The 26,481-nt window shown below is 38.3% G+C and overlaps 1 protein-coding gene across 1 annotated transcript; it reads left to right on the plus strand.

Annotated features, from left to right (window-relative positions):
- The first annotated feature begins 7,661 nt into the window (after positions 1 to 7,661).
- LOC145280136 (uncharacterized) lies at positions 7,662 to 9,707 on the plus strand. The gene has a single exon (XM_080131905.1). It carries the CDS (start codon positions 7,662 to 7,664, stop codon positions 9,705 to 9,707), a length of 2,046 nt encoding a protein of 681 aa, XP_079988031.1.
- Positions 9,708 to 26,481: the final 16,774 nt, after the last annotated feature.

Below are 26,481 nucleotides of genomic sequence, written 5' to 3' on the forward strand. Positions count from 1 at the left end.
TTCAAAGGTTTTACTGCTGGAAGGTATTGTAGGTACCTGAAAGCAGGATTCTTAGGAATAACTGCCGCGAGTCCAGAACAGTAAAAGAAACTCGCATGGAGCTGCATTGAGCGGATTAACCCAGTCAACGTGGAAAATAATTAGCGGAACAACAGAAATTCACAGCCGTGTGGCTACAGTTACAGTCTGATACGTTACCAATTTTAAGCAAGATGTCTTCCCAGCATGATACCACACGCGCTCGAGAGTTTCGGCCTCGACCAAGTCGTCTACTTCGGCTCGGGCCAGAGCGGAAGCAGCTAAAGCTCATCTCGCCCTTATTGACAGCGAGACAGACCTGGAACAGGAGCTTGAAATGTTGAGGATTAACGCGCTGCAGAAAGAAGTAGAGCTAGAAACAAAATTAAAAAAGATAAAAGCTCGAAAGAAAGTGGCCCTCACAGTCACCTACTCCAGTAGAGATGAAGGCTCAGTCACCTCCTCTCGTCGCCACAGAGCCAGCCCTATGCTCGACGAAACCCCCTTCGATGCATTAATAAGTACCACCGACTACGTCATCAGCCAGAGTCCCTTAAAACAGTCGGAGGCACCAGTCGTTTCCCCTGCGGATTAGCTCTTCCGACAATCTTCCTGACCAAACCCTGGACCCTCCACATGACCTTTTACTATACATGGCTCGTCGGAAAATGCTCTCCTCAAGTCTAACAATATTCTACGACTAACCAAAGGACTATAGAACATGGAAATCGTCTATCCTGAACGCTATCTCGGGATTGAGACGTTCTCCTCGGGAGGAGGTGGATATGCTGGTCAAGTAGCTCGGCAGACACTCCTCAGACAAAGCCAACAGACTAAGGACTTCTCACTTCAACCGGCCAGAAAAGGGGCTGTATGAGATATGGAGGAGGCTTGACAAATGTTACGGAGCCGTCGAAGTCATTGAGGACTCCATTTTCAAGAGACTCGAAGTGTTCCCTATGATTACAAAGGACTACACAAAGCTTAGAAACCTAAGCGATCTTCTTGCCGAGGTTCAAGCTCTAAAGGACGATGGGGATATACCCGGCCTAGCCAGCTTGGATACTGCCCACGGCATCCGGCAAATAGTGGAAAAGCTCCCACCTTCCATAGGAGACAATGGGCGCCGTATGGTGCTAAATACAAGCGACAACGCCAAGTGTCCTTTCTCTGTTTTTGTCGGGTTCATAAAACAGCAAGCCGATAACCGAAATGACCACAGTTTCTACCAGACAATGGACAATCAATCCCCTAAAGGGCACGACAGGACGAGCCGCGGTGAGGACTCTGTCCATAAGATCGAGGTGGAAACAAAGACTGCAACCGACTCTGCCCCATCCACAATTCTCATCATCCTCTCTGAAAACGCTGGGCCTTTAAGAAAAAACCTTTGTCCGAAAGGAAAGACATCCTTAGACAAAATGGGATGTGTCTCCGATGCTCTTCCACCACAGACCACATAGCCAGGGAATGCAAGACCATTCTAAAATGCGCAGAATGTGGCAGCGATAGCTACAAGAGCTCGATGCATCCACACCCGATACCTCAACCAACCAATGCTGAACAAATGCCGTTACACAGCGGGGAGAAGGAAGATGTCTCGACCAATTGTTTACAAATCTGTGGAGACAACCTAAATTGACGATCATGCTCCAAGCGCTGTCTTGTCAATGTATATGCAAGTGAACAAGAGAAGTCACTTAAGGCATATGCTGTGATCGACGAGCACAGCAACAAATCCCTTGCTCGCTCGGAGTTTTTCACCTTCTTCAATGACCGGGGCCTGTGGCACAATTGTTAGCCCCTTTTTAAGGGAGATGGGGACTGCTACATTAATAACCCCTATATCTAATTTCTAACCTTGTGACTGACATTGTGATGAAGTTAAAAACATTTCATGCAGGTGTTTTGTGGGTTTGGGAACGTTAGGTCATGTCGGTTGGGTTTGAATGGCAGGTGTTATGAAACTTTTTAACTTCTTACACGCGGATATCTGACGGTGAAAACTAAGACATTGTGTGAAACCCATATTTCCCTCTCTCACTCTCGCTCTTTCTCTCTCTTTCGTTCTCCATTTCCTTCATTAACTCCCTTTCTATATCTTTCAATGAAGAAAGAGATAAATGAAATATAATTTGATTGTTTTAAAAGACAGTTGAGGTGTGCTCGCTATACGCGATGGATCGACTTAATATGTTTCCTAAATTGTTAACTGTTTAATAAATTATATTTTTATAAAAATGCATTTTGTCGCTGTTTCATACAAGTATTCGATTTCAGCATACCATTAATGCCGACGACAGAAAGCTGCAATGAACACGCAACAAGCGACGATGGGAAGATGCCTACAATGACCACACATAATGCGACCCGTGCCAGACAGTTATAGCCGACGACATATCGACCCGTTTTCGTTGTGTTACCAGCATGTGCCTTTCGTTTAGATATCGTCGAATATCGTTCATTCCCCGTGGTGCTGGTTGCGTTCACAAGAGGTTCATCAACTAAGTTACCCTTCCGGGGAAGCAATAGGCCCACATTGTTGCCGTAAGTCCAGAAGTGTTTCTCGCATAGACTCAAGCACGGCCCTATGGGAAAATCCACGGACACAAGGGAAAAAATCAACCACTAGACACATAAAAATCCACGGACACGAAAACTAAAAACATTTTATTAATTCAAATCCACGGAACAACGAAGAACTCAACTCAAAAACAGCCACTTCAACACAGCATCTACAGAGAAAACAGAAAGACACCAGAACCCTTAAGAAAAACTAAGGTAGGTGACTATTTTCTCTGCTCTTTTTGTTGCTCTGCAAAATTTTTGGTTAGCAATTTGTAAAAATGATTTTGTGGATAGAGTTTTTTGTTTAAATGTCGGCTATTTAAAAATATATATTTAGACAAAATGGTTAACACTAACCAAACTCAATTTAACAGAATCCTCAGGTGGATCGAATATCCCAATCATTACTGGAAAACCATCCGACTTTGGGCCATGAGTAGGAGCTCTGAAAAAGAAAGAGCGAATCTACCAGCTTACCGACCCAGAGATAGTAAACCTAGCATACGATTTTACGGACGGTCTAGTATCGGAAATGATCGGATCATTTCTCGATAATCATCCGAACCGCACCTGTAAGGATCTGCTTGATCAAATAGCAGCCCAGTACGGCGAGTTTACAAATGGTGCCGACTCTGCCCGGGTTTTAATAAGAATAAAACAAGATCGAGGCCAGGTACTTGCCGATTTAAAAATAGGATGAACAAACTTGTTCTCATAGCGATGCAGAGATGAGGAAAGGTCCAGCTGTACAAGTGCACTTCGCTGATTCATAGATGCGTTGAACACCCCCTTTATCAAGGAAGATGTGGTCAGATCGAATCCGACCATATTATCGGAGGCCTTGTCTGCTGCTAGACAAACCGAAATGCTTTATGAGCGACTCAAAAGTAGACACAAGAAGAACCAGGCTTTCTTAAATAATAGTTTTAACAGGTATCAGGGACAAAGGGGGACCCAAATAGATTTAGGTTACCCAAAACCGAACCTTACAGCAGTTGTAACGCTGTAAGATATAAGTTTTGTTGGTGTGCTTCGGCAAGACTACAGCGAGGGTGTTCCAGCTATAATAGGCTAGAACAGATCTGGCATTGCTCACATGAAGAAAGATTAAATAACTTCACTTCAGGAAAAAGCAAGGGCAAGTTACACTCGAACCCCACTTACCACCGACCGCTACAGACATGCAACCATGACAAACCCTCAAAGAAAGGAGTAACCCTGGGAATAATAAACACCAGAGGTCATGGATGTCCAGAACGTGGTAAGAGCAGACATAAACGGGTCCACCCAAGAAGAAAATCGATCAAGAAAACTCGGGAAAATAGTGACACCCGAAGAAATAAAATTCCCAACCAGAGCTCCGGAATGGAGTGTATAGTTAAAATAAGAGGTAGACAGATTGAGGAACTGATCGACACTGGGTCGGAAGTCTCGCTCCTAAAAACATAAGTTTTTGCAAAGTAAAAAACGCATAAAGGAGACTTAAGGGATTTTAACCTAACAGTTACTCTCGCTAACGGGAATAGGATGCTACTAAAATGTATGACCCATTTGCCTATTAAAATAAAGAAGGCGCAAACTTCGTCTAGGTTTTATATCACCCCAGACTTAGATCGGGAGGTGATATTAGGTGCAGTCTGGTTGCAAAGAAACCAAGCCCAAGAAACCTTTCACCCGAACCAACTAACGGTTAAAGGAGTGGACATCCCACTTGGTAATAATTCCAGTGGTAGAGTAGTTACCGCCATGCACTGCATCGACGAGCAGTGTTAGCGTAGTTCCTAACAAACAAACAAAAAATCCACCCCGTCAACATCGATCTCCAGTCCTAAAAAGGAAACCTGAAACAGAGGCAATTAAGGTATGCCTCCACCTATCCACACCAGAGGTATCTGTGAACCGTAAAAGCCTCGGAAACTGCCGGCTTTTCACAGGACTTTTCCGTTCGGAAAAAGAAGGGTCTTTCAATGACAAATCCCTTCACGCAAAAATCCAAGAACTCCCAATCGCGTAGAAAATATTTCGATAACCCACAACTTACAGAAGTCTCGAATTTACCCCTATCCAACATTATAAGTAGAAGCCGACTACAAAAAAAAAACACTTTTGAAAACGGCCAAGAAGTTTGAAAATAAAAGAAGAAAGATATATAATGAGGAGCAAAGAGAAATTGTCACCAACACACACACAAAGAAAAAAATGTTAAAAAATTCAAAACAAGTACAGCTTCACAAAAAGTAAATAAAAATCAAATGACTATACAAACTGCACAGGGGAGGGCTAACATTTTCAAATAATAGAAAAGAAAAAAATTGATCAAATATTGTGCAGAAGAATGAATGTTCAAAAAAAGTACATGAAATTGAATGAAAAAATAACAGGGGAGGAGAAAGCGTTTTCAAAATAAATAAAATAATAATAATATTTTATTTAAAAAACAAGATCAAAAGTATTTATGCTTAAAAAACGGTGATTAATACTTTAGAATAATTGAAAGAAGAGAAAATAATTAAAAAAGAACATTGTGCCACTGACCTGACAATATTATGACATTTGCTAGCAAAGGTCACAAAAAGGTGGTGGCGAAATGTGGTACAATGGCTATTCCCTTTTTAAGGGAACTGGGGGTTGCTACATTAATAACCCCTATATCTAACTTCTAACATTGTGTCTGACTTTGTGATGGAGTTAAAAACGTTCCATGCAGGTGTTTTGTGGGTTTAGGAACGTTCTGTCATGTCGGTTGGGTTTGCACTACAGGTGTTATGAAACTTTTAAAGCTCAGACTTACACGCGGATATCTGAAGTTGAAAACTAAAACATTGTGTGAAACACAATACCAGTAATGCCGACGACAGAAAGCTGCAATGAACACGCAACAACCGACGATGGGAAGATGCCTGCAATGACCACACATAATGCGACCCGTGCCAGACAATTATAGCCGACGACATATCGACCCGTTTCCGTTGTGTTACCAGCATGTGCCTTTCGTTTAGATATCGTTGAATATCGTTCATTCCCCGTGGTGCTGGTTGCGTTCAAAAGACGCTCATCAACCAATTAACCCTCCCGAGGAGGCAATATGACAACAGTCCTACTTCGATGTACACTCTAAAGACATGTGCCGGGATCACAGAAGCATCAGGAAGAAGAGCGCTTTGATACAAGGTGAGGTCTCTCGATTTGAAAAACCATGTACACTCTGTCAATATATATATATATATATATATATATATATATATATATATATATATATATATATATATACATATATATATGTATGTATATATATATATATAAATATATATATATATATATATATATATATATATAAAGACGAAAAATCGGACTATTTTGAGATATCAGTATCGAAATTGGAAAATTGGGAGCCTAATGTCCAACTACAAGATTATTCTTTAATTTTTGTTGTTGACAATATACTTTTTTATAGTAAAGCGTTTCGCATATATTTTCTAAACGTTGAAGAATTGACACTTTATATTAAAAGATTAAAAACACTCCTGAAAAAGTTTATTGATTTTCATGACGTTGTCTAGACACTGTCCTTGTATGTCAACGACTTACTCTTAAATAGCTATAGTTTATGGTACTTCCCTGGATTAGACATAGGCGAATATTATATATAAAAATCTCATGATGATTTTATCAAAATGATTAATAAAATGCATGCGAGGAAAACTGTGAAAAAAAGGATTAATGAATGCTCGAGAAGAGAAGGTCGGCGTGCACTTACCTTGAATACTAATCAAGAAGAATTGTTGTTGTTATTCACTCTTTTAAAGTTTTATTTTGTGCTCCGGATCGCGTGATAGTTAATCATCTGATCCTTCCATTATATAAGAGGGGAGATCCCCTTGTCTTTTTTCTCTTTTTCTTCGCCACAAATTGATTCAGTTGCCGGCGATTGAAAGTAAATCTTTTCCACTTTCGTCTGGCGAAGATACTATAAGACGGTTACGTCGAGGAAGGGGGCAATTATTTCGCAACCTAAGGTAAGTGCATTGCTCCCTTCTCGATTTGAGCGGTTATTGATTCTTTGCTGGAAATTAAGTTTTTCACATATTTGCGAAAGAACCCCATACTAACATGATTGTGAATCAACCAGATTTAAGGAAGAGATTTTTTCTTCTTTGGACTAAAATCCGAACGATTCTGGAGATGGCCAATCTGGAGGATGAACTCTCTGTTAAATCCTTCTCTGCACTGCAGAAATCGGTTGAGGAATATTTGACTGAAGTAGACATATGTGTTAGTAAAATCCAACTTCAATCTTCTGAGGAAGAGGATTGGATTCAAATTGAGAGGACGTCTCTTGCACACACCCTGAGATTCCGAAGAGAATTAGAACATCTTGAGTTAAAGCTCCTCCCAGTGGCCATGGACTCTCTGAGTCTTTTATGTTCCCCAGAAGTTGGAAGAGTTCGGGCCTCAAATTCAGCCACCTCAAATTCAGATTCAAATTCAACAACCTCAAATTCAGATCACGGGACCCACCTTCGATGGATTGGACATGAAATCTAAACCTATGACCTTCAAGGATTTCTTGTCGCGTTTTGAGAATTGTGTACCTGGCATTACCAATGATGCCGGAAGACTGAATTTTTTCAAGTGTTCATTGTCTGGCCAACCCCTGTTGATAATTACTCATCTTTCCATCAGCAACAGAAATTATAAGGTGGCTCTTTCGGTCCTAAAGAGTGAGTACTGCGATGAAGATGAAATAATAGATAACATCTTCCAAGACATTAGATTTTTCCCGTAAACAGGACAGATCCGTTACTGCCCTAGCTAACTACATATCCTAAATAGCCTCCCTATTGGCTGAGTATGAGGGCTCATTCGACTGTTCGTTTTCAAACGACCTTTCTTCTGGGGCTCGGCTTATCGCCAAGATTTTCTTTGCAAAATTCGCCAAGGAGGTCAAGGGGGAGTTGATCTTAATTTCGGGTAGGAGAATCCCCACCTTATTATCAATTCTGAGAGATACTAAGGAAGCGGTTAAACGTCTCCTTATTACGGGGGATAAGATCCTTGGCTCGGCTTGTAACACTATGCGGGGGGGGGCCTTAGCGAATGTACCTTCAGTACCTCGATTCGGTACTTCACGGAGAGATTCCTCTATTCAGTCCAACTCAGCCGATAGCATTCATGGTGGAAAATTCTCGAGCCTCCCCTCTGTTTTGTGTGTTACCTTTGGTAGGGGTGACAAAAGTGTTTCCGTCAACTGTTTATTGGACACAGGATATGGAAGGACTTATTTGTCCAGTAAGGTCTTGGACCCCCTCGGTCACTTGGAGCCCATTGGGCATGATTGTGAAATTAGGCTGACTATCATCCTTGGAGATTGCGACAGGCGTGTTAAAGAGGTAGCATTGGATGCTAGCATTGGATCCTGTTGTCCATTATCCCTGACAGTGTTGGTACACGAAAATATTGATATTTCGGTACACATTGAGAATCTGGAGTTTATTTTGTATGAATTTGAACGCCTCAAATGTCCCTCAGCCGCCAGATTTGACAGAGGCACAAATTTTATTCCAATTCATGGAATAATTGGGATGGATGTCATTCAACATTTAGGGAGCCTTCAATTGGTTCGTTGTTTGCTTGGACAGGCATTTTTGACACCAATAGGACTCGTCCCCTTCGGTGAGGTGAAGCAGTTTTTACATACTAACCATTCTGTGGACAAGAACTCAGAATGCCTTACCTTCGATTCTGGACTTGCGTCGACTGCTGAGGTCAACCCATCTCACCAATGTTTTGTGCTGGAGTCGCAGGGCACCTATGAAGACCCTCTAAGTGATTTCTTCCCTGAAAGTGATGTACAAAGGGGTTTGGAGAAGATGTTCAGTGTGGAGTCACTGGGTATTGAAGAACAAAAACTGTATAATTATGATAAACAGAAGATTGCTCTCTTTCGGCAGTCTATTTCATTTAAGGATAAAAAATATTACGTTCAGTTGCCATGGGAGGCCGATAAGATCTCTTGTGTTCCTTCCAACCATGCAGTGGCTCTGCGAATATTGGAACGTGGTGTGCAGAGATTGGAGAAGCAGCAACTTTATTATGAATATTTGAAGGTTTTCCATCAGCAGGAACGGGATGAAATTGTAGAGGAGATCTTCGTGCCTCCTCAACGGTTCGGAGAGTTTGTCTGGATTCCGCCCAGGCCTCTCCTGAAATCGGACCCTACCTCCACCACTAAGATTCGGCCAGCGTTCAACTGCAGCCTCAAAGTTGGTGACTCTCCTTCCCTTAACGAGGCTACCTACCAGGGAATAAATCTTACTAGTAACCTACTAGATTTGTTACTTATCTTTCGTGCTAATAAGCACGTCGTGTTAGCAGATATTAAGAAGGCCTACTTAATGATCAGTCTGAAGCTTGAATCGGACAGGAATAAGTTCTGTTTTTTCCTAAAAGAAGGAGGTCGCCTACGCTGCATAAGATACAACACAATTATTTTTGGGTATGCTGCCAGTCCATTTATATTAAATTATGTCCTTAAATACCATGCTGCGCAGTTTCCCATGGATAATTGTAGATCCATGATGGAGAATCGGTTTTACGTGGATAATTTGGTTATGTCGCACGATGATCCCGATGAACTGTGCCGGTTATATACACTCACCCGGGAACGATTGCGTCAGGGAGGATTCGAAATGCAGTCCTGTAATTCTAACCATGTGGCGATTCAAAACAAAATGCAGGAGCATGGTTCCCTGGGTAACCATGGCAACAAATGGGAGAAGGTGCTCGGATATAGATACTGCCCTCACTCAGACAATTTTTGTGTAGCAGCTGTTAAGTGCAACTCTAGTGCCTTTACAAAGAGACGGATCCTCAACGAGACAGCTAGAGTCTATGACCCGTTATCATTGTGCCTACCGGTTTCCTTACGTGGCCGTATTTTGTTGAGTGAACTTTGGAAGAAGGGATTGGGATGGGATGTAACGGTCGCACCGGACTACTTGTCCTTATGGAGGAAGCTTTCCCTTGATCTCTCTGAGCGGAGACTGTCTCCTTCCCCAGAAGAGCATTCAGCGAGAATGAGGCTGGCAAACTTTTTTCTGTTATGCGATGCATCTTCATAGGCATATGGTTTCGCAGCATATGTAGTGCAAAATTGCCATTCTGGTCTGGTGTTTGCAAAAGCTAGGGTGGCTCCCTTGAAAAAGAAAACTCTACCCACCTTAGAACTTATGACCGTGTTTTTGGCTCTCCGGTGCCTGCCTACTTTGTTGAGGAATTTTGGAGGGTTCTTTCCCTCTGAGATTCATATAGCAACAGATTCGCAGGTGGTCCTCTCTTGGCTGATTTCCGGAACAATTTTAAGCATAAACATCTTTGCCCTGAATAGACTGAAGGACATCCAACAGATGAGTGCTGAGTTGGAAGCCACACTAGGTTTTTCGCCCTCATTTCGTTATGTCTCAACAACTGAGAATCCTGCCGATTTGATCACTAGGAGGTTAATTTTGAAAAGGTCCAAGGCCTGCTTTCAATTCTGGTGTACTTGTCCGGATTGGTTAAGTAACGGAACCAGTCCATGGGCTACACAGCAGTTGCCATGCCTCAGCCAGCACAGCCACGTAGTGGCCCGTTCTTCTTGGAATGCTGTCATAGTACAGGGAATGGAACCCCCTACAGTTCTTCCTCTCGAAAGATTTTCTTCCTTTACCAAGCTATTGAGAGTGACTTCCTTGGTCCTCGGATTCATCCATCGGCTGCGTCGGTTAGAAGTTGACACGAAAAGGCTTGCAGCCGTTCTGCTGATGAAAACGATGCAACGCCAGAGATATGCTGAGGAACTAGCATTCCTGCGGGATTCCTCAGGTAGGAAAGTTCCGGGTTTGGTGTGTGATCTCGACCTGTTCATTGATGGTTAGGGTCTTATCAGGTCACGTGGTAGAATTGCAAGGTCTCTCCATTTCGACTGGAAGTTAAACACCCTGTTCTGTTAGCAAACGATCACCCAGTAACTCGGCTTATAATAATGGATGTGCATACAAGGTGTCAACACTTGGGGGTTGCATCAACTCTGGCAGAGTTAAGACGGTGTGGTTACTGGGTGCCCAAGGAGAGACAAGCAGTGAAAACTCCATGTGCACTGTGCCGCAAGTACAATGCCAGACAAGTATTGCCCCCCAGTGCGGTCAGCTTGTCTGCTTTACGTGTTTAACTGGAGGTTCCCTTCAAACACACGGGAGTAGATTTTACGGGCCACCTTTAGGTTAAAGAATGGGCTAAGGTGGTGAAGATGTATCTACTCATCTTCACCTGTCTCGGTATCAGGGCTGTACATGTTGAGGTGGTACCAGACATGAGCGCGTTGTCCTTTTTGTAGGCTTTGGTACGTTTTACAAACCTCCGTAGTATTCCAACAACTGTGACAATGCTTAGACCTTCATAGGAGGTGGGGGGTTATTTAAGAGGTTGGTGTTGAGCCACGATTATCAACAGAAGTTTGGCTCGCGTCTGATTGAATTCTGTCCTATCCCTCTATTTTCGCCTTGGGTAGAAGGGGTCTGGGAGAGGAGTATTCAGACAATTAAAAATTGTTTGCATAGGGTGGTTGGTAGAGGTGAGATAGATTATTTCACATTACTAACCATAGTATCGGATATACAAAGGGCAATTCACAACCGCCTTCTAACTTATCGAGAATCCGCGGAGACTGAGCTGGAGGCAGTAACTCCAAACATGTTTCCGAGGCTCAATAAGATCCTGGACTACTTTTGAGTTTAAATGAGGAAGATTTTTCTTCTCACCTCCCTCCAAGTCGAGAGAAGCTTCTAGGGACCATGCAGCTGCGAAACCAGTGTCTGGAGAAGTTCAGAGCACTATGGTATGATGAAATCCTCTTAAGTCTCAGAAAGAAGCCCCTGGGCCGTTCAAGGATGCCTTTCCGAAACAGGCTTAAGGTCGGAGATGTCGTTTTAGTAAAAAGTCCTCTTAAACCAAGACCCTTTTGTGTTCTCGGTATTATATTGGAAATGTTTTATGGTGAGGATGGTGTAGTAAGGTCTGCAAAGGTAAGGCAGGGGGCAATGCCCCACACTTTCACTCATTGAAGCACCTCTTTCTATTGGAGCTCTCTTTAAACAGCGAGAGTCAGGATCAGTCCATCCCTGCATCGGTCGATGGGGCAGTTTCCCTTCAATCAACCCCTTCCCAGGAAGAAGAGGTGATTTGGCTTTGTCGTATGTGCAGTTCCCCGCAAGGTGATCAGGATATGATCTGTTGTGACGGCCGTGATGACTGGTGTCACTTCAGGTGTGTGGGAATTGTTTCTCCACCTCCGGAAAGGTAGAAGTGGTATTGTACGGATTGTGCACCTAAGAGACGACGACGAGGTAGGCCTAGCCTCTTCCCAGAATAGTTAGAGACTCAAAAAAATAAAACAAAAATACTAATACGTTAACTATATTAAGAAATTGCATGGCTTTATATTCTTTGTTTTTCCACGCATTTTCTTTTTTTTTCCTTCTTGGGGATCGTGTAAAAAAAGGGATTAATTATTGCTCGAGAAGGGGGCAATTCTTTCGCAACCTTAGGTAAGTGCATTGCTCCCTTCTCGATCTGAGCGGTCATTGATTCTTTGCTGGAAATTATTTTTTTCACACAATTTAGAAAACGAAATTATATTTATTAAACGTGAACACGCCAAAATAAGAATGAGATTCAAGCCTTTACAGAAGAAACCCGAGATGGCCAACTAAAAGTCAACAAATAAAATTATCAAAAATAATCTATTTTACTTGAATTAGGATATGCGCGTATAGACTTATTTTAAAACGTGTTTTTCTTCAATTACTCGGTTGAGTTAGAATTAAAAGTGTTAAAAATGGCTTCCCTTAAGCAAGGAACATTGATGACCGCTAAAATGTAACATTAAGCGAACGCTGGTAGAAACACATGGAATCAATATAAAAAAAACGAGTCAATATGTTATGTTTTATTAAAAAATTTCTGAATTGGTTAATAATTATAAAGAATAAAAAGTTATAATGGATCCTAAATTAAATAATTTTGCATTACAGTTGTGTGCAGAACAGCATACTTATTCGATCCTTGCTAAGGATGGAAAAAAAAGTTCTCACTAAAATTCAAAGCGCAAATACGATTATTTATAAGGTATTCTCCTATGGATGGGCCATGGGTATTGCTCCAAACATCCGAAGGTTGGTAGTTTCTATTTCGAATTTTGGATGGAACATATTGATTTATCCTATTATCTAATCTTTGAGACGTTCGCCCGACGTAGCGAACGAGCTTCAAAACCGGTCAGCTGACGCATTCATTTTTATTTTTTTTAATTTCACAATGTAAACTAAAGAATGTTTCCTAGCAGGGTTACATTTGGTCCTTACATTACCCTAATATATATATATATATATATATATATATATATATATATATATATATATATATATATATATATAACCATAATATATATATATATATTTATATATTTATATATATATATATATATACATGACCATATTTGTTTTAATGTTTTAGCCATTAATATGCATAGAGACTAATAAATGCCATTAACCAAACAAATTATCGAATTTACTTTTTTTTTAATAATATAAAAATAAACACACAGTACGGGACTTGTATTGATAGAAACAAACGTCCAGTACAGTTAGTAAAATGTAAATAACGTTCAGATCTTTTTGCTCGTGAATAAATATACCACAGTAATTCACAATGTTATTCGCTTGCAATTGAATTGCATTATTATTTAAATTGTTTCTATCGCGATTTATGTTTTAAAGGGAGAGAGCCGTCAATAAGGTGTGTATTTGTATCCGTGTGATTCAACGAACAAAGCTAATAACACTGACTACAAGTGAATATCGATTTTTACTTGTCGAATGTTTTTTGTATAGTTCATTACGAAGGCAACAGAATGTGCATATTAAGGTTAAGTATTTATTCACTTGAAATGTCAGAAACCATCAGTCTTGAGTTAAATGTTAATAATAATTTATGACGGAGTTTTTGTGATTGAGTTTGTATTTAACTTCAATCGCAGAATATAGATAATTCTGAATAATTTAACCGTAAGAATATACGTATCATTTGGCTTTTTGGGACTATTTTTCTCATCTTGATTTTATTTTCATTTCCTGTCATAATTCAATGCGTATTCTTGATTTCTACATAATAATACAGAGTTTAATAGAGAAATTCCCAAGTTCTACGTTATAAATCTGAAAAACATCCGAAGTTACACTGATTAAAACGTTCTGAAAATCACGCCAATGACAAGAAAAATAACTACAGGTTTCGAAATAATACGATTAATATCTACATTTTGTAATGTGCAATTCCAGATCATAAAAAAGTTATTTAGCAGATTTTTTTCACAATTATAGTATTGATTTATCGACTGCTCAGACGGTTTTACTCAGTGCATAGTGACGTCTTTATTTTTTCATTTTGTGTGTATTTTATTGCAACCATATCTTAATGACCGGGCTTGCTTAATAAAGTTTTTAAAACTTCATTGAGCTAACAATGGTTTAATGATTTTAAGAATACCTTTCCACGGTACAGTATAAATAGATCATACGAGTAATCCAACATATCCGACTATAAAACAATAGTTACCTCTATATATTTACTCATCTATCAATGTACATCTTATGTCAGAAAATTATAAAGGTTTTTCCAAGTAATATATGTCACAGTGGGGATCATTTATCAATAAAGCAATATACTGAAACGCAGCACTTACATTTTTTCTTTTTTAATTTGACGGAATATTATATCCATTCCTTCCTGAACATTTTTATGAAAATAACACAATTTTCTATAATGGAATCTTATATGGCGAGGTATGCGTTTTTCTGATTTGGATTTTGTTAACACGTTGCAATCACGCTGTTTTTCATCTTGTATTTCATTTTTTTTTCTCAACCAAACCTTATGTGAAACAAGTACCTACAGGAATAAAGACTATTTTCCAGCAATAGCATTACTATATACAATTCTTTTGATAGTATCGTCTGCGAAATAAGAAGTTGTGAATAACAAAATACTACAATTCAATAAAAGGTGAAACCAATATCAGATGAATATTTTGTTTCGGAAACAGAAATATTTTTTTAAATTTTTATTCTTCGATCAACTATTCATGTCTTAGTTATTTTAATTTTACGATTATTTATCGATCTAACTCATGGAACTCTTAAACCTTTGTGTCGAACTTGTCAATCTCCATCGAATATTTAAACCAACTCTGTTTAAATTAAATCCAATTGTGTGATTGCCATTCTTCAATTCCGTTTTAAATGGGTATATATTTAAATTAATTTATAATTGCATACTTTACATAGTTTATTCGGTTGGTTGAAGACTCAACACTACAAAGACTATTACTTACAAGTAATTCAATGTAAGAATAGCATTCTTTACGTCTTTATTCCGTGTAGAATATTTTATTTTAGATCGCAGAGTTGGATAAGCTAAAAATGAAGAAAACATGCGTTATATTTTTCGCAACTGTGTGAAAGAAATAAGAATAGTCGTTAGGATAAACAAAAAAGAACACGAACATTTAGTTTCAAAATATCATGTTTGTAAAATAGTGTATTGGTTGGTACTAAATAAAGTTAACCAATTAACCGACAGTTTATCATGTGGTATAGGCTTTCTCTGTACAAAAATCATGCGCAAGTTTTAACAAAAATAATTTTTTTTTTAATTACATTTTCACCCAAAACAAGGCACATTGCCACTTTGGTGTAGGGGGCTACTATTAGGGGAAACATCTACTGGGGTACTATGTAGGGATTTGGGCAGCGAGATGTTGGTTCACGTTGCACTTGAACTTATGCATGTCAGTACAGTTGGGGAAGCAGTGACCTGGAATGGAATTCCAAAGTCTAGCAGTTCTGGGGAAGAAACTACTGGAGTAGAAAGATCTTTTACATCTAGAGACCTCTACAGTGTGGGGGTGGGATTTTGCAGCTTGTCGGGTCAGTCGAGGGTGTTTACGTCGTGGGGGCAGAAGTGATTGCAGTTCATCAGAGCATTCACCATTATAATACTTGTAGAACAGGCAGAGGGATGCAACGTTTCGACGATGGGACAGAGGCTGAAGCTTAGATGCCAGTTTAGGGCCTATCAGATTTGCGACTCTCTTTTGAACCCTGTTAAGGAGCGAGAGACTAGTAGCCGATGCACCAGCCCAAATATGACAGCAATACTCCATACATGGGCGAATACTGGCCTTGTAGAGGTACAGGATACTTTCGGGTGTTAAGTTTTCTAGCACGGTAGAGAGAGCCCACCTTCCTCGCAACGGCCCTGGCAATGATCTCGATGTAATTGTTCCGGCGCATGTGTCCTGTGAACGTTAGGTCAAGGAGCTTGAGAGACGTAGTCTCAGATAAAGAGTCGTTGGCCATTGCTATAGGTGGTAGAGAATGTTTCTTGTAATTATTGAATGAAACCAGTTTTGTCTTGCCGGCATTGAACGTGACCATCCATTTTTGTCCCCATTCCACTACTGATTGGAGGTCATCCTCTAGTGTTTCTGCCATTACTTTAGATATATGTTCATTTGTTTTCCTTTCGTGCCTGCTATAGAGTGTGGTGTCATCAGCATATATACCCATCTCAGAGGCAATTTTGTCGGGGAGGTCATTTATGAATATCAGGAACAGCAGAGGTCCAAGGATAGATCCCTGGGGAACTCCCGCATTTATATCATATTGTTTAGATGTAGGACCGTCGAGGAAACCTGGATTTTTCTCTTATCTAAGAAGGATTTAATTATGTTAAGTATTCTACCAGTGATACCATATGATCTAATTTTCCTAAGGAGACCCTCATGCCATACCCTGTCAAAAGCCTTAGATATATCTAGAGCTACCGCTCTGCCCTCTCCTGCTTTGTCCAGTGAATGGTATATGCGTTCAGAGATTACAGTGAGGATGTCTGCCGTGGAACCGGCTTGTCTAAATCCATATTGTTGGTCGGTCAGAAGTTTAGCATCTGTAAGGTGCTGGACTAGAGCATGGTTAATTAAGGTCTCAAATATTTTGGCAAAAAGTGGGAGGAGGCTAATAGGGCGATAATTTACTGGGTCAGTTCTTTCGCCAGAATTCTTAAATACTGGTACCACAGAAGCAGTTTTCCAACAGCCCGGAAAGCAAGATTCATTAAGGCATTTGTTGTAGAGTTTGGAGAGAACTGGAGCTACTTCGGCTGAGCACTTTTTTAATAGCACAGCTGGGATGAGGTCGGGTCCACATGCTTTTGAAGTGTCAAGGTTTTTTATGATAGCATGCACCTGAGCAGGGTTGATTATTAGATCGTCAAACGTGGCGTCTGTTCGCATAGGAAATTGAGGTAGGGGGTGGTTTAGAGGGTCCAGTGTGGAGTTTGAGGCAAACCGACTGGCAAGCATGTTAGCCTTCTCGGTTGCTGAGCAAAGAACCTCGTGATTGTTGGTTAGTGGAGGAATCGTTGATTGCAAATATATGCTTACTTGTGCAAATATATGCTTACTTGTGAAAAAACATAATTACACTCTTTATTAATTTTATTTAGTTGTTGCGGACTATTATCCTGAAATGTTGTAGTTGTTTCACGACGTTTCGGCCAACTATTCCTCTGGCCTTCGTCAGCTGGTTACCGCGACGGGTAGGAACTCTGAATCTCCTGACTGCATTTACTGCAATGACTGCCTTCCGTAGTTGTTGTCGACTCACAACGTATTCCAGGTGAACATTGTCTGTGGAATACGGTTTCAATCCTACCCAAAGCCGGCTAGAGGCTTACTTGGCCAAAACCTGGTGAGACAACAACAACTACGGAAGCCAGTAATTGCAATGAATGCAGTCAGTTGTTTCAGAGGTTCCTGTACGTCGCGATTACCACCTGACGTAGGCCAGAGAAATAGTTGGCCGAAAGGTCGTGAAATAACTAAGAAGAGATGAGGATAATTGTCCGCAATAAATAAATAAAATTAAATATTACATTTCATATAACAAACAATTATTGAATAAACAAAATGTTAAAATTAAAGTATTACAAGAAGCCGAATAAAAAATACCAGCCATATTTTGGCAGATATGTTTTATAATAGTAATCTATGAGTTTTATCATCGTATGAACATTATTAATTATTTTCTTATTCCATGTAAGGTAATCATACCCATGTTTTCGACGGGGCAGAGTAATAACGTAGATACGAATGTGAATACTCAAATATAGATCGATAATAATTTTTAAATGTAGGCTTGGTCATTTCGTTATTTCTAAAATGTGCGATTTACATAATTCATTAAAATAGTACATTTTACGGTTGAAGGTTTGCGCATTCATTTTATTTATAGGAATAAGTAACCTGTTTTAATAAGGAAAAATAAGAGATTCTTTGAAGGAAATGTCGCACTGAAATTGCTTCCCGATTCTGTGAACGTAATCTACTCATAATAATCACATATAAGATGTAATTTGGTAACTGGTCACTGGTTCTAATCGTTAACTGTATGACATTCTTTAGGTGTTATCTGCACTAACCGGCAAGATAGTTATAGGAAATGAGGGGGGGGCGTCAAATTGCTGTCATCATATCGTTCTTCACCACCTGCTCAAATGGATAACGTATCACGAAACTTAGATCGAATGGATAAGTTGAATGTAATTTCTTTTGACCTAAACCTTTTATCGGTTGCCCAAAGGATACAACTTGCTTTAAGCGATTATTCTGGCGTGTTTTAAACTAAATATTTATAAGGGCAACATCCCTAATTATTCGATGAAAGCAGAACACGTGAGAGACACCGTGCATGTATATTAAAATGTCTAAATAGTTTACATGCTAGTATGCGTGGTTATTAATGGCAAGAAATGCCACAATATATTATGAAATATAATTTAAAGGTAAACATAATAATATGTTAGTGTTTAAACAACCCTCGAAAAGGAATTAAATAACTTGGGATAATTCAAATGTTATTTATTGCTCAATACAATTTAGTCTATAACTTAATATTTAAAAATATGGCAGACACATATACTAAATAATGAATAACAATAGTTTGTAAATATATATTTATATAATAACACGCAACGATATTTTATGCTCGTATATAATTGCGTTTGTTCTCATTTTCTTAGAATGAGGAGTTCTGTGTCATTCTGGATACAATCCAAATTAGTAATTAATATATCCATCGAAGGACGAATATGGCACAATACCGTCGACACACGGGTTCTCGCCAGATCACCAAAGTTAAGCAACGTTGAGCCTGGCTAGTACCAGATGGGTGACCATTTTGGAAGGCTACATTGTATGTACCTTCTGTGAAGGTGTGGCCTGGGGCCAGCACCACCACCTTATAAAAAGAACCCCTCGCTACAAAAACATCTACAAAAGTATTAGATGGTCTATGCCTCTCCAGCGACACAAGGGCTATGGATGGATCGAAGGACGTACGTAAAATTTGAGGTAAAAAAAATTGTAACTAAAGTGTCGTATCCTCACTGCCCAAAAATATCATAATTTATTAATGGACGAAGACGTCCAAATAGTAAAAGCAAGTCAAAAACTAATACGCATATTTTGGACTGCACGGCTTAACAGATATGTTATAAATCTTCTTTAACCAGAGTACTTAGATCAGTCTCTTTCATTTTAAATTAAACAGTTCCGATATCTTGAACTCGAATATATTTCGGATATCATATTTATAAGCAGAGCAGTTTCAGGCATCAGATCATGCTAGTGTTATATAGTTGTGAAACAGAAAAAAAATTAGTTATCAATCTCTCTTTGGATCTGTTTATCTAGCTATCGATTTATCTATCTATCTCTAGAAGTAAACAAGATATGTAGCACTATGTCTTGATATATCATCAAATATGCTAAAATACATAAAACCCGTGAACCGATCAAGTCGCACCGGAAATCTAATAACTGACCGGAATTACGTATTTCCCTATTATGTGTTCTGGTAAGCAGAGAAAACAGTTCAGTTGGATTGATGATATCAACAGAAGAATATGGTTGAAAGGTCTCTCCTCCCAGGGGGTGCAGTCTCAGAAATGAAACGTGCAAGAACTAACCACCGATGCAAAGATCGTCAATCACTACTTTGCAAATGTAAAAATCAAGGAAAAATTATAAAAATATACAACATATTGGTCTCTCTCTGAAACGGCTATGTTTATCCAGTAATAAGAATAGACAACCATGTACAATGCAGTAAAATATGAATATAAAATATTCATGCGTAAATTACAGAATAGCGTTTTTGCTAGCCATTTGATGATATAGGATGAACCTTTTTAGAAACATCTTCTATCATCAATATAGTCAGCTATTCTATATTTCTATATTTTAGATATTTTAGATAGTGTTTTTTTAAATATTTTACAAAGTTTTTTAGGAGGACACTTTAAATACATGATAACGTACGAAACACGTTAAACTATTGCAAAAAAATATTTCAGTGATTAAACAGATTATTTCAACGATCTAAAAAGATAAAAGAATTTAAACATGAAAATTTGAAATAATTTTATGGAAAGCATAATAATTGTTGGTGACCCAACATGTAAGTATACATTTTTATTCGTTTAACTCATTATATATATATATATATATATATATATATATATATATATATATATATATATATATATATATATATATATATATATATATGCAATTCATAACATGCAGAATCATCTATTTTCAAAATTCAATTAACGGCCATTCATCTCTTACACGTTCGAGTAAAGAAGCTTAATTCAATTCAGTGTTCGTACTATTCGCAAATGTTTTCTTATAGTTGCATTTAATAAAGCAAACAAAATGAAATAAACAATTACAGCAAAAAGCCAGGAAAAAACCTTTTTTAAAGTATTTTTGTTCCGCAAAATAGTTGTTCCTGTGTCTTTAAAGCATGTGTCTTTGATTAAAATCAATAATATTTTACCGATTAAACTGTGCATGGAACTCCGAATTTTGTAGAAGTCTCGCTGTCAGATGTCCTGACCTGTCAGAATCTCTTATCATCGAATGAGTAGAGGAACAGAATCAATCTAAAGACAAAAAAAAATCTAGAATCAGTAAATAAATAGAAACAGTAGAATTATTTTTTTATCTTTTAGCCTCAGAATTTTCTTTCAATTTCTGCTTTAGTTCTAGGAATAAAATTAGAAAAAAGCGCTGGTCTAGGTAAATAAAAAACAGCACCATGCAAACATTAGCAGGCACTCATGTAAAAATGCGAGCACACACACACACATACACACACACACACTGTATATATATATATATATATATATATAATGTATAAATATAATATATATAATATATATAATATATATTATATATAATATATATATATAATATATATATATATATATATACAAGTAAAAGTGTTTGTGTGTGTACATTTCCCTATGCAATAAATCTGTCAATTTTATAGTCTACAGACTCGAAATTTTATATACAGAGTACTGAGAGTTGGTAAAATCTACGTGATTTGTTTTCGGTGAGAAATTTGGATGTTAAGGGGTCTAAGTACAACGATTTGACTTTTGAGAACTCTACTTAACTCCTCCGACAATTTTGGGTCTGAACGCTTGAAATTTTATGTATAGGTTCCTTGGACATGGATCTAACTTCATAACTCAATTTGAGCCCCAAAACGTACGTGTTTAGGGGTCCTAATAGGGATCAAATTTGAAAAAAAAATGACCGTTTTTGTTATTTTAATTTTTTTTTCTCAGCATACACTTCCAAACACCCGGGCAATGCCGAGCACCCATGCCAGCATCTATATATATATATATATATATATATATATATATATATATATATATGTGTGTGTGTGTGTGTATGTATGTATGTGTAATATTTTGTCAAAGAAAGCCATTTAGTACCCACAATTTCTGCACGCGCGTACAAATTTGCGTCCTTTTCGAACGTAAATCGAAAAAAGAATTGAATTTAAACATTACCTATAATTATTCTTTTTTATGAATATATATATTACGTTTTCGCTCCAAATAAACACAGTGCCACTTAGATGTAGGAGACTCTATCAGGAATGTTATTTGCAGGGCTACTATGTAGGGAGTTTAACAACAAGATGTCTGTTTACTTTGGTCTTGAAATTCTGCATATCAGTACAGTTTGAAAAGCAGGAACCTGACAGTGAAATTACAAAATTTATCAGTTCTGGGGAAAAGCTATTTGAGTAGAAGGTTTTCTTACATCTGGAGATTTCTACTGTGTAGGGTAGGGACTTCGCCCCTTGTCGTTTTGTATGAGATATTAGAGTCGAGTGGCTACAAGAGCTTGTATTTCGTCGGACCATCCACCATTAAAATATTTGTAAAATGGGCAGAATGATTTGCCATTTCGTCGAAGATTACGATGCATAGTTAGCCCCATTACATCCACAACAGCCTAGTTTCCATCATTACCTTAGATATGTCATGCCACTGTCGTTTACCGGGGAGAGTTACTTGGTTGAGGATCGTCCTGGGAACGCAACCAGCTCCCTGCTGTTAGACACGATATCGAACTACAAGCACATGGAAACAGCAACACAATGAGTCGATATGTCGTCGGCTATAACTGGCTGGCATGGGTCACTTTTTCATTGCGTGGCCAGGTATCTTTCCATTGTCGCCATTAATAACATGCTGGTATTTAACTGTTATACAACAATAGCGAACCGATGTACTTCTTATAATATATATATATATATATATATATATATAATTTTTTTTCAGATTTTATAATGAGGGATATGTATGCTTTTTGAATGATGACATACCGGAATTGATGTCAAGAAGTCGGAAAGTTTAAACTAGTTAAAGTTTGATCACGATAGTGAACAGATGGGAAGGTTGGAGCTTGGTCACGGAAGTGAACAGACGCCCAGGAGGCATGGCTTGGTAGAACAAACATGGAGACTAGAAAAGCAGACTCTTTATGAAGACTATTTGAGACAACTGAAATATATTTATATTTTACAAATATAATGTGTTCTTCTGTAGTTTCACAGAGAAGGAAAAACATATGTCTCAATTAGATGGTGTTGGTCATTTCATGTTTCGTTACGGAGCTCACCAGGAAGATAGACGAACTCTTGAAGAAAAAAGATATGGAGCGTACATTATTCTTACTGTAATATATACCCGTGTGATAACGTTTTGATACAAAATAACACAATTTATACGTTGATATCATATCCCTTGGCTAAACAAACATACATACCATGTATACGTTTATATCGAATCCTGCTATAAGAACACAATAATATCCCACCTCATAACATATATGACTGTTTTGGTGCGAAATCCATCCCTTCTCTCAATACAATTTTTTTTTAAATATAATCCACTTCCCTATAAAACAAAGGTTCATTAATGTAGACCCCCTTAGATCCCCCAAAAGAGGCGCTCTCCATTGTACCAAATGTGTCCATTCGTTTTCCTCACGTGCCTGCTATAGAATGTGGTGTCGTCACAAAATACACCCATCTAACTGACTATTCTATTAGTTAGGTCATTTATGAATATCAGGAATGATTAAGGTCCCAGGATTCATCTGTAAGGTACATTCGCGTTTATATCATGTACTTTGGACGTACAACCTTTGAGGGCAACCTGAAACTTTCTTTTTCTTAAAGACGGATTTAATTTTGTAAAATATTCGTCGAATAATACCATAGAATCTGATTTTCATGAGAAGACCATCGTGCTATACCCTATCAAAAGCCTTAGATATATCTAAGGCTACTGCCGTCCCCTACGCATAATTTTCTAGTGCATGGTATATACGTTCAGAGAATACAGTTAGAATATCTGCAGTAGAACGGACTTGCTTAAATCTATATTAATGGTCGGACAGAAGGTTAACAACTGTAAGGTTATGCACCAGAGCTTAATTGATTATGGACAAAGAAATTTTCGCGAAAATAGGGGAGAAGGCTAATGGGACTATAATTCATTGGGTCAGTTTTCCATCAATCGAGAAAGAAATATTCGTTAAGATATTTGTTAAAGAGTTTTTGAAGTTGTTATTTTCACATAATTTTGTGCGGTTCCTGTTCGCAACAAAAAAAAATCGGTGAAAGAGTGGTTTGCTTGACCAAGATAGCGTTTGAAGCTAACTGACGTGATAGCTTGTATGTTTTCTCGTTTGCCGTGCAAATAACTTTATTGCCCATTATTTACTACACTGTTTTAGATTTTCCAGAAATCCCGAATTTCTATTCTCTGCGTTTAAATACTTTTGATATATTCTCTGTACTTTCTTACCATTACTTCTAGCTTCTATATACTGTTTGTCTGTGGAGAGTAGGGTTTGCTATAAAATTTCCATGTGGGAGCATGTTCTTCAATTGCTGCTTTAAGCCATTTATCGGTCTCATTTGCGCACGGTTCCAAAGGAAGAGAACATATATTTCACAATGAGGCCTCTCTGATGTGATCTCTAATGGCATGCCTCTCAGACTTATTGTAATACCTGGTCGGTTTGAGCAATGGTTCTTCAACTTGGCGTCGAGGGATCAGTATGAGACTTATAATTTTCACATGATCAGCATTCCCGAGTCATAACAGGCATTTGTTACACAATCCTCTAGAACTGTTGTCAAAAATAGATCCAGAAGTGAGGTTTGCTTTTCCTGACAATCTGAGACGGCAGACGGTTCGCTATGTTACTGTGTGTAAAGGAATGGGATATAGAAAAGGTATGGATGATACTAACAGCCGCCAATGTTGTTGGAGAAACCTGTGGTGAACGTTAAAGTTATTAAATACATGTATTTCGGCGCTAATGTCAACAATTCTGTCAGAGACATGATTGATTAAAGTCATGGTGCGAGTGTTACGAGTAAAGATTTCAAGTTCTTTCCTTTGTCTGTTAGATTCCTTACAACAAAGCAGTAGATAACCAGACATGTTAAAGATGACAGGGGGGGGGTAGAAGAATGCATATTAGTTTCACTTATATCCGGGAAATTTGTTAAGAGAAATATTAAGCTAGTTTTAAGTCCTTGTATTTTTCCAAAACAAGCCTTAAGGAAGGGGCGAATTGTGGTTCCAGTGTGTGTAATTTTCGATAGAGCTATCATTTTAATATTTTCGTAGTTTCCGATGTAAGTTTAGATCCTCAACAACATGGATGTGTTTAGCCACCATGACGCAACACAACTAGACCATTGAAATGTGGCCTCGGGTATGTTTACAGATAGGAGTCAAGGGTCCCTTTACAGGCGCGACATGGACCTACGAACACCCCGATATTATACAACTGTTTTAAGCGCTACCAAAGAGTTAGGGTGTCTGTACTTTCAGTCGGAAACAGCAGCAAGCTACTGTCAAACAGGTAGCCTAAAACCTGGCAGACAGAGATGGCTCAGTTCAATCAAGTTGTAAACAAGCATCGCCAAAATGCTCAGGTATACGAGAAGAGAATTAGGCGGATGTGGGGAGCGGCATTAATTGCCTTTTTCAGGACACAAGGCTAAACACTGAGAATCTCTAATGAGTACTTGTTACCGCATTTCTTCGGACTAAGAGACAAAAAAGAGTATAGAAGCCAGGCGATAGACAGAGCTTATCTACTCCTAAAACAGTATATGATTGCAAAGCGGTGATTTGTTCGAATCGCCCGCTCTAGGGAGGTTGTCGTCTCGAATTGAACAGGCCTCCCTTCACTGTTTTGTGTCAAGCCGCATTAGGTCAGTAAAACACGCTTACATAGCGGAGTTTCTTTCTCCTTGGTGGATGGCCTGGCCAGATCTACGGGTCAATCACCACCGAGAGGGTTATCAGTGTGCATTGTTTCAAAGCTATGTATTCTATGCACCCGCATCGGTAGTTAGGATCAAAGAGAATTAGTATCTGCTTTGAATTTGCACTCCCTATAATATGATTAAGATTGGAAGCTGCGATCACATTTAGAATAGAGGTAGGTATGCGTATGAGGTGTAGATTTAATGTTAATATCTACTATTGTTCAGAAAAGATTTTATATATTGTGTGGATAATAAATAAATTAGAATAAATATATTATAAAGGATAAGTGTATGAGTCAGAAAGTTATTTAGTTTAAATGTTAAGAAAATCACCAGTACTTTAATCCATCTCGGGAAAAGAAAGATATAGTTGTTACTTAATATAGATCTCTTTAAATCTGAGTAAAAATTGTGACTAGTAAGTACCTATCTTATGGATAAGCTCTAGAATATAAACATAGGTTACTCTAATGCATGCATTAGCAATAGAAATCTGTAGATGTTTAGTATTTTTCGATTTTTATGAAGTAAGCCTAATATAGCGTAGGACCGGAAGCTAAACCACTCTCCCATGGTATGTGCAAAGTATGTGATTTTATATCAGCTTGGGTGAAGAGCAATTGGTTATTTGTCCAGTTGATATAAGTTACAAGAATGCAGTATCATTATACATTAGGATATACAGAGATTTAGGGTGGATTTAGGAGTATAAAGATTTGTAATGTTTACAATGCAAAAGAGAAAGAGACAGGGGTATTGAAGGCACAAATACTATCCCTTTTATGCCAACATTTAGAAAAAGCATTTAAGCCAGTTATTTTAGTCTCATACATCAGTTATTATATGCATATGACCAGTATAGACCTTACATTTAAATATACGATTGGTCATAGAATGGTAATTTATTATTTCCTAAAAAAGAGCTAAATTAGAGCAGGAAAACATGTTTTGGTGAATAAGTAATACTTACCAGTACTTAGGAAGCAATTAAGTAACGAAAAGTTAAGGATTGCTTACCACGAAAGTTTCGATTACGGATTGTATTCAGTTTAGTTTCTATTTCTTATCA

This window comes from Euprymna scolopes, chromosome 1 (assembly GCF_053919585.1).
Source record: "Euprymna scolopes isolate OS-2025 chromosome 1, ASM5391958v1, whole genome shotgun sequence".
Classification (NCBI taxonomy): domain Eukaryota; kingdom Metazoa; phylum Mollusca; class Cephalopoda; order Sepiida; family Sepiolidae; genus Euprymna; species Euprymna scolopes.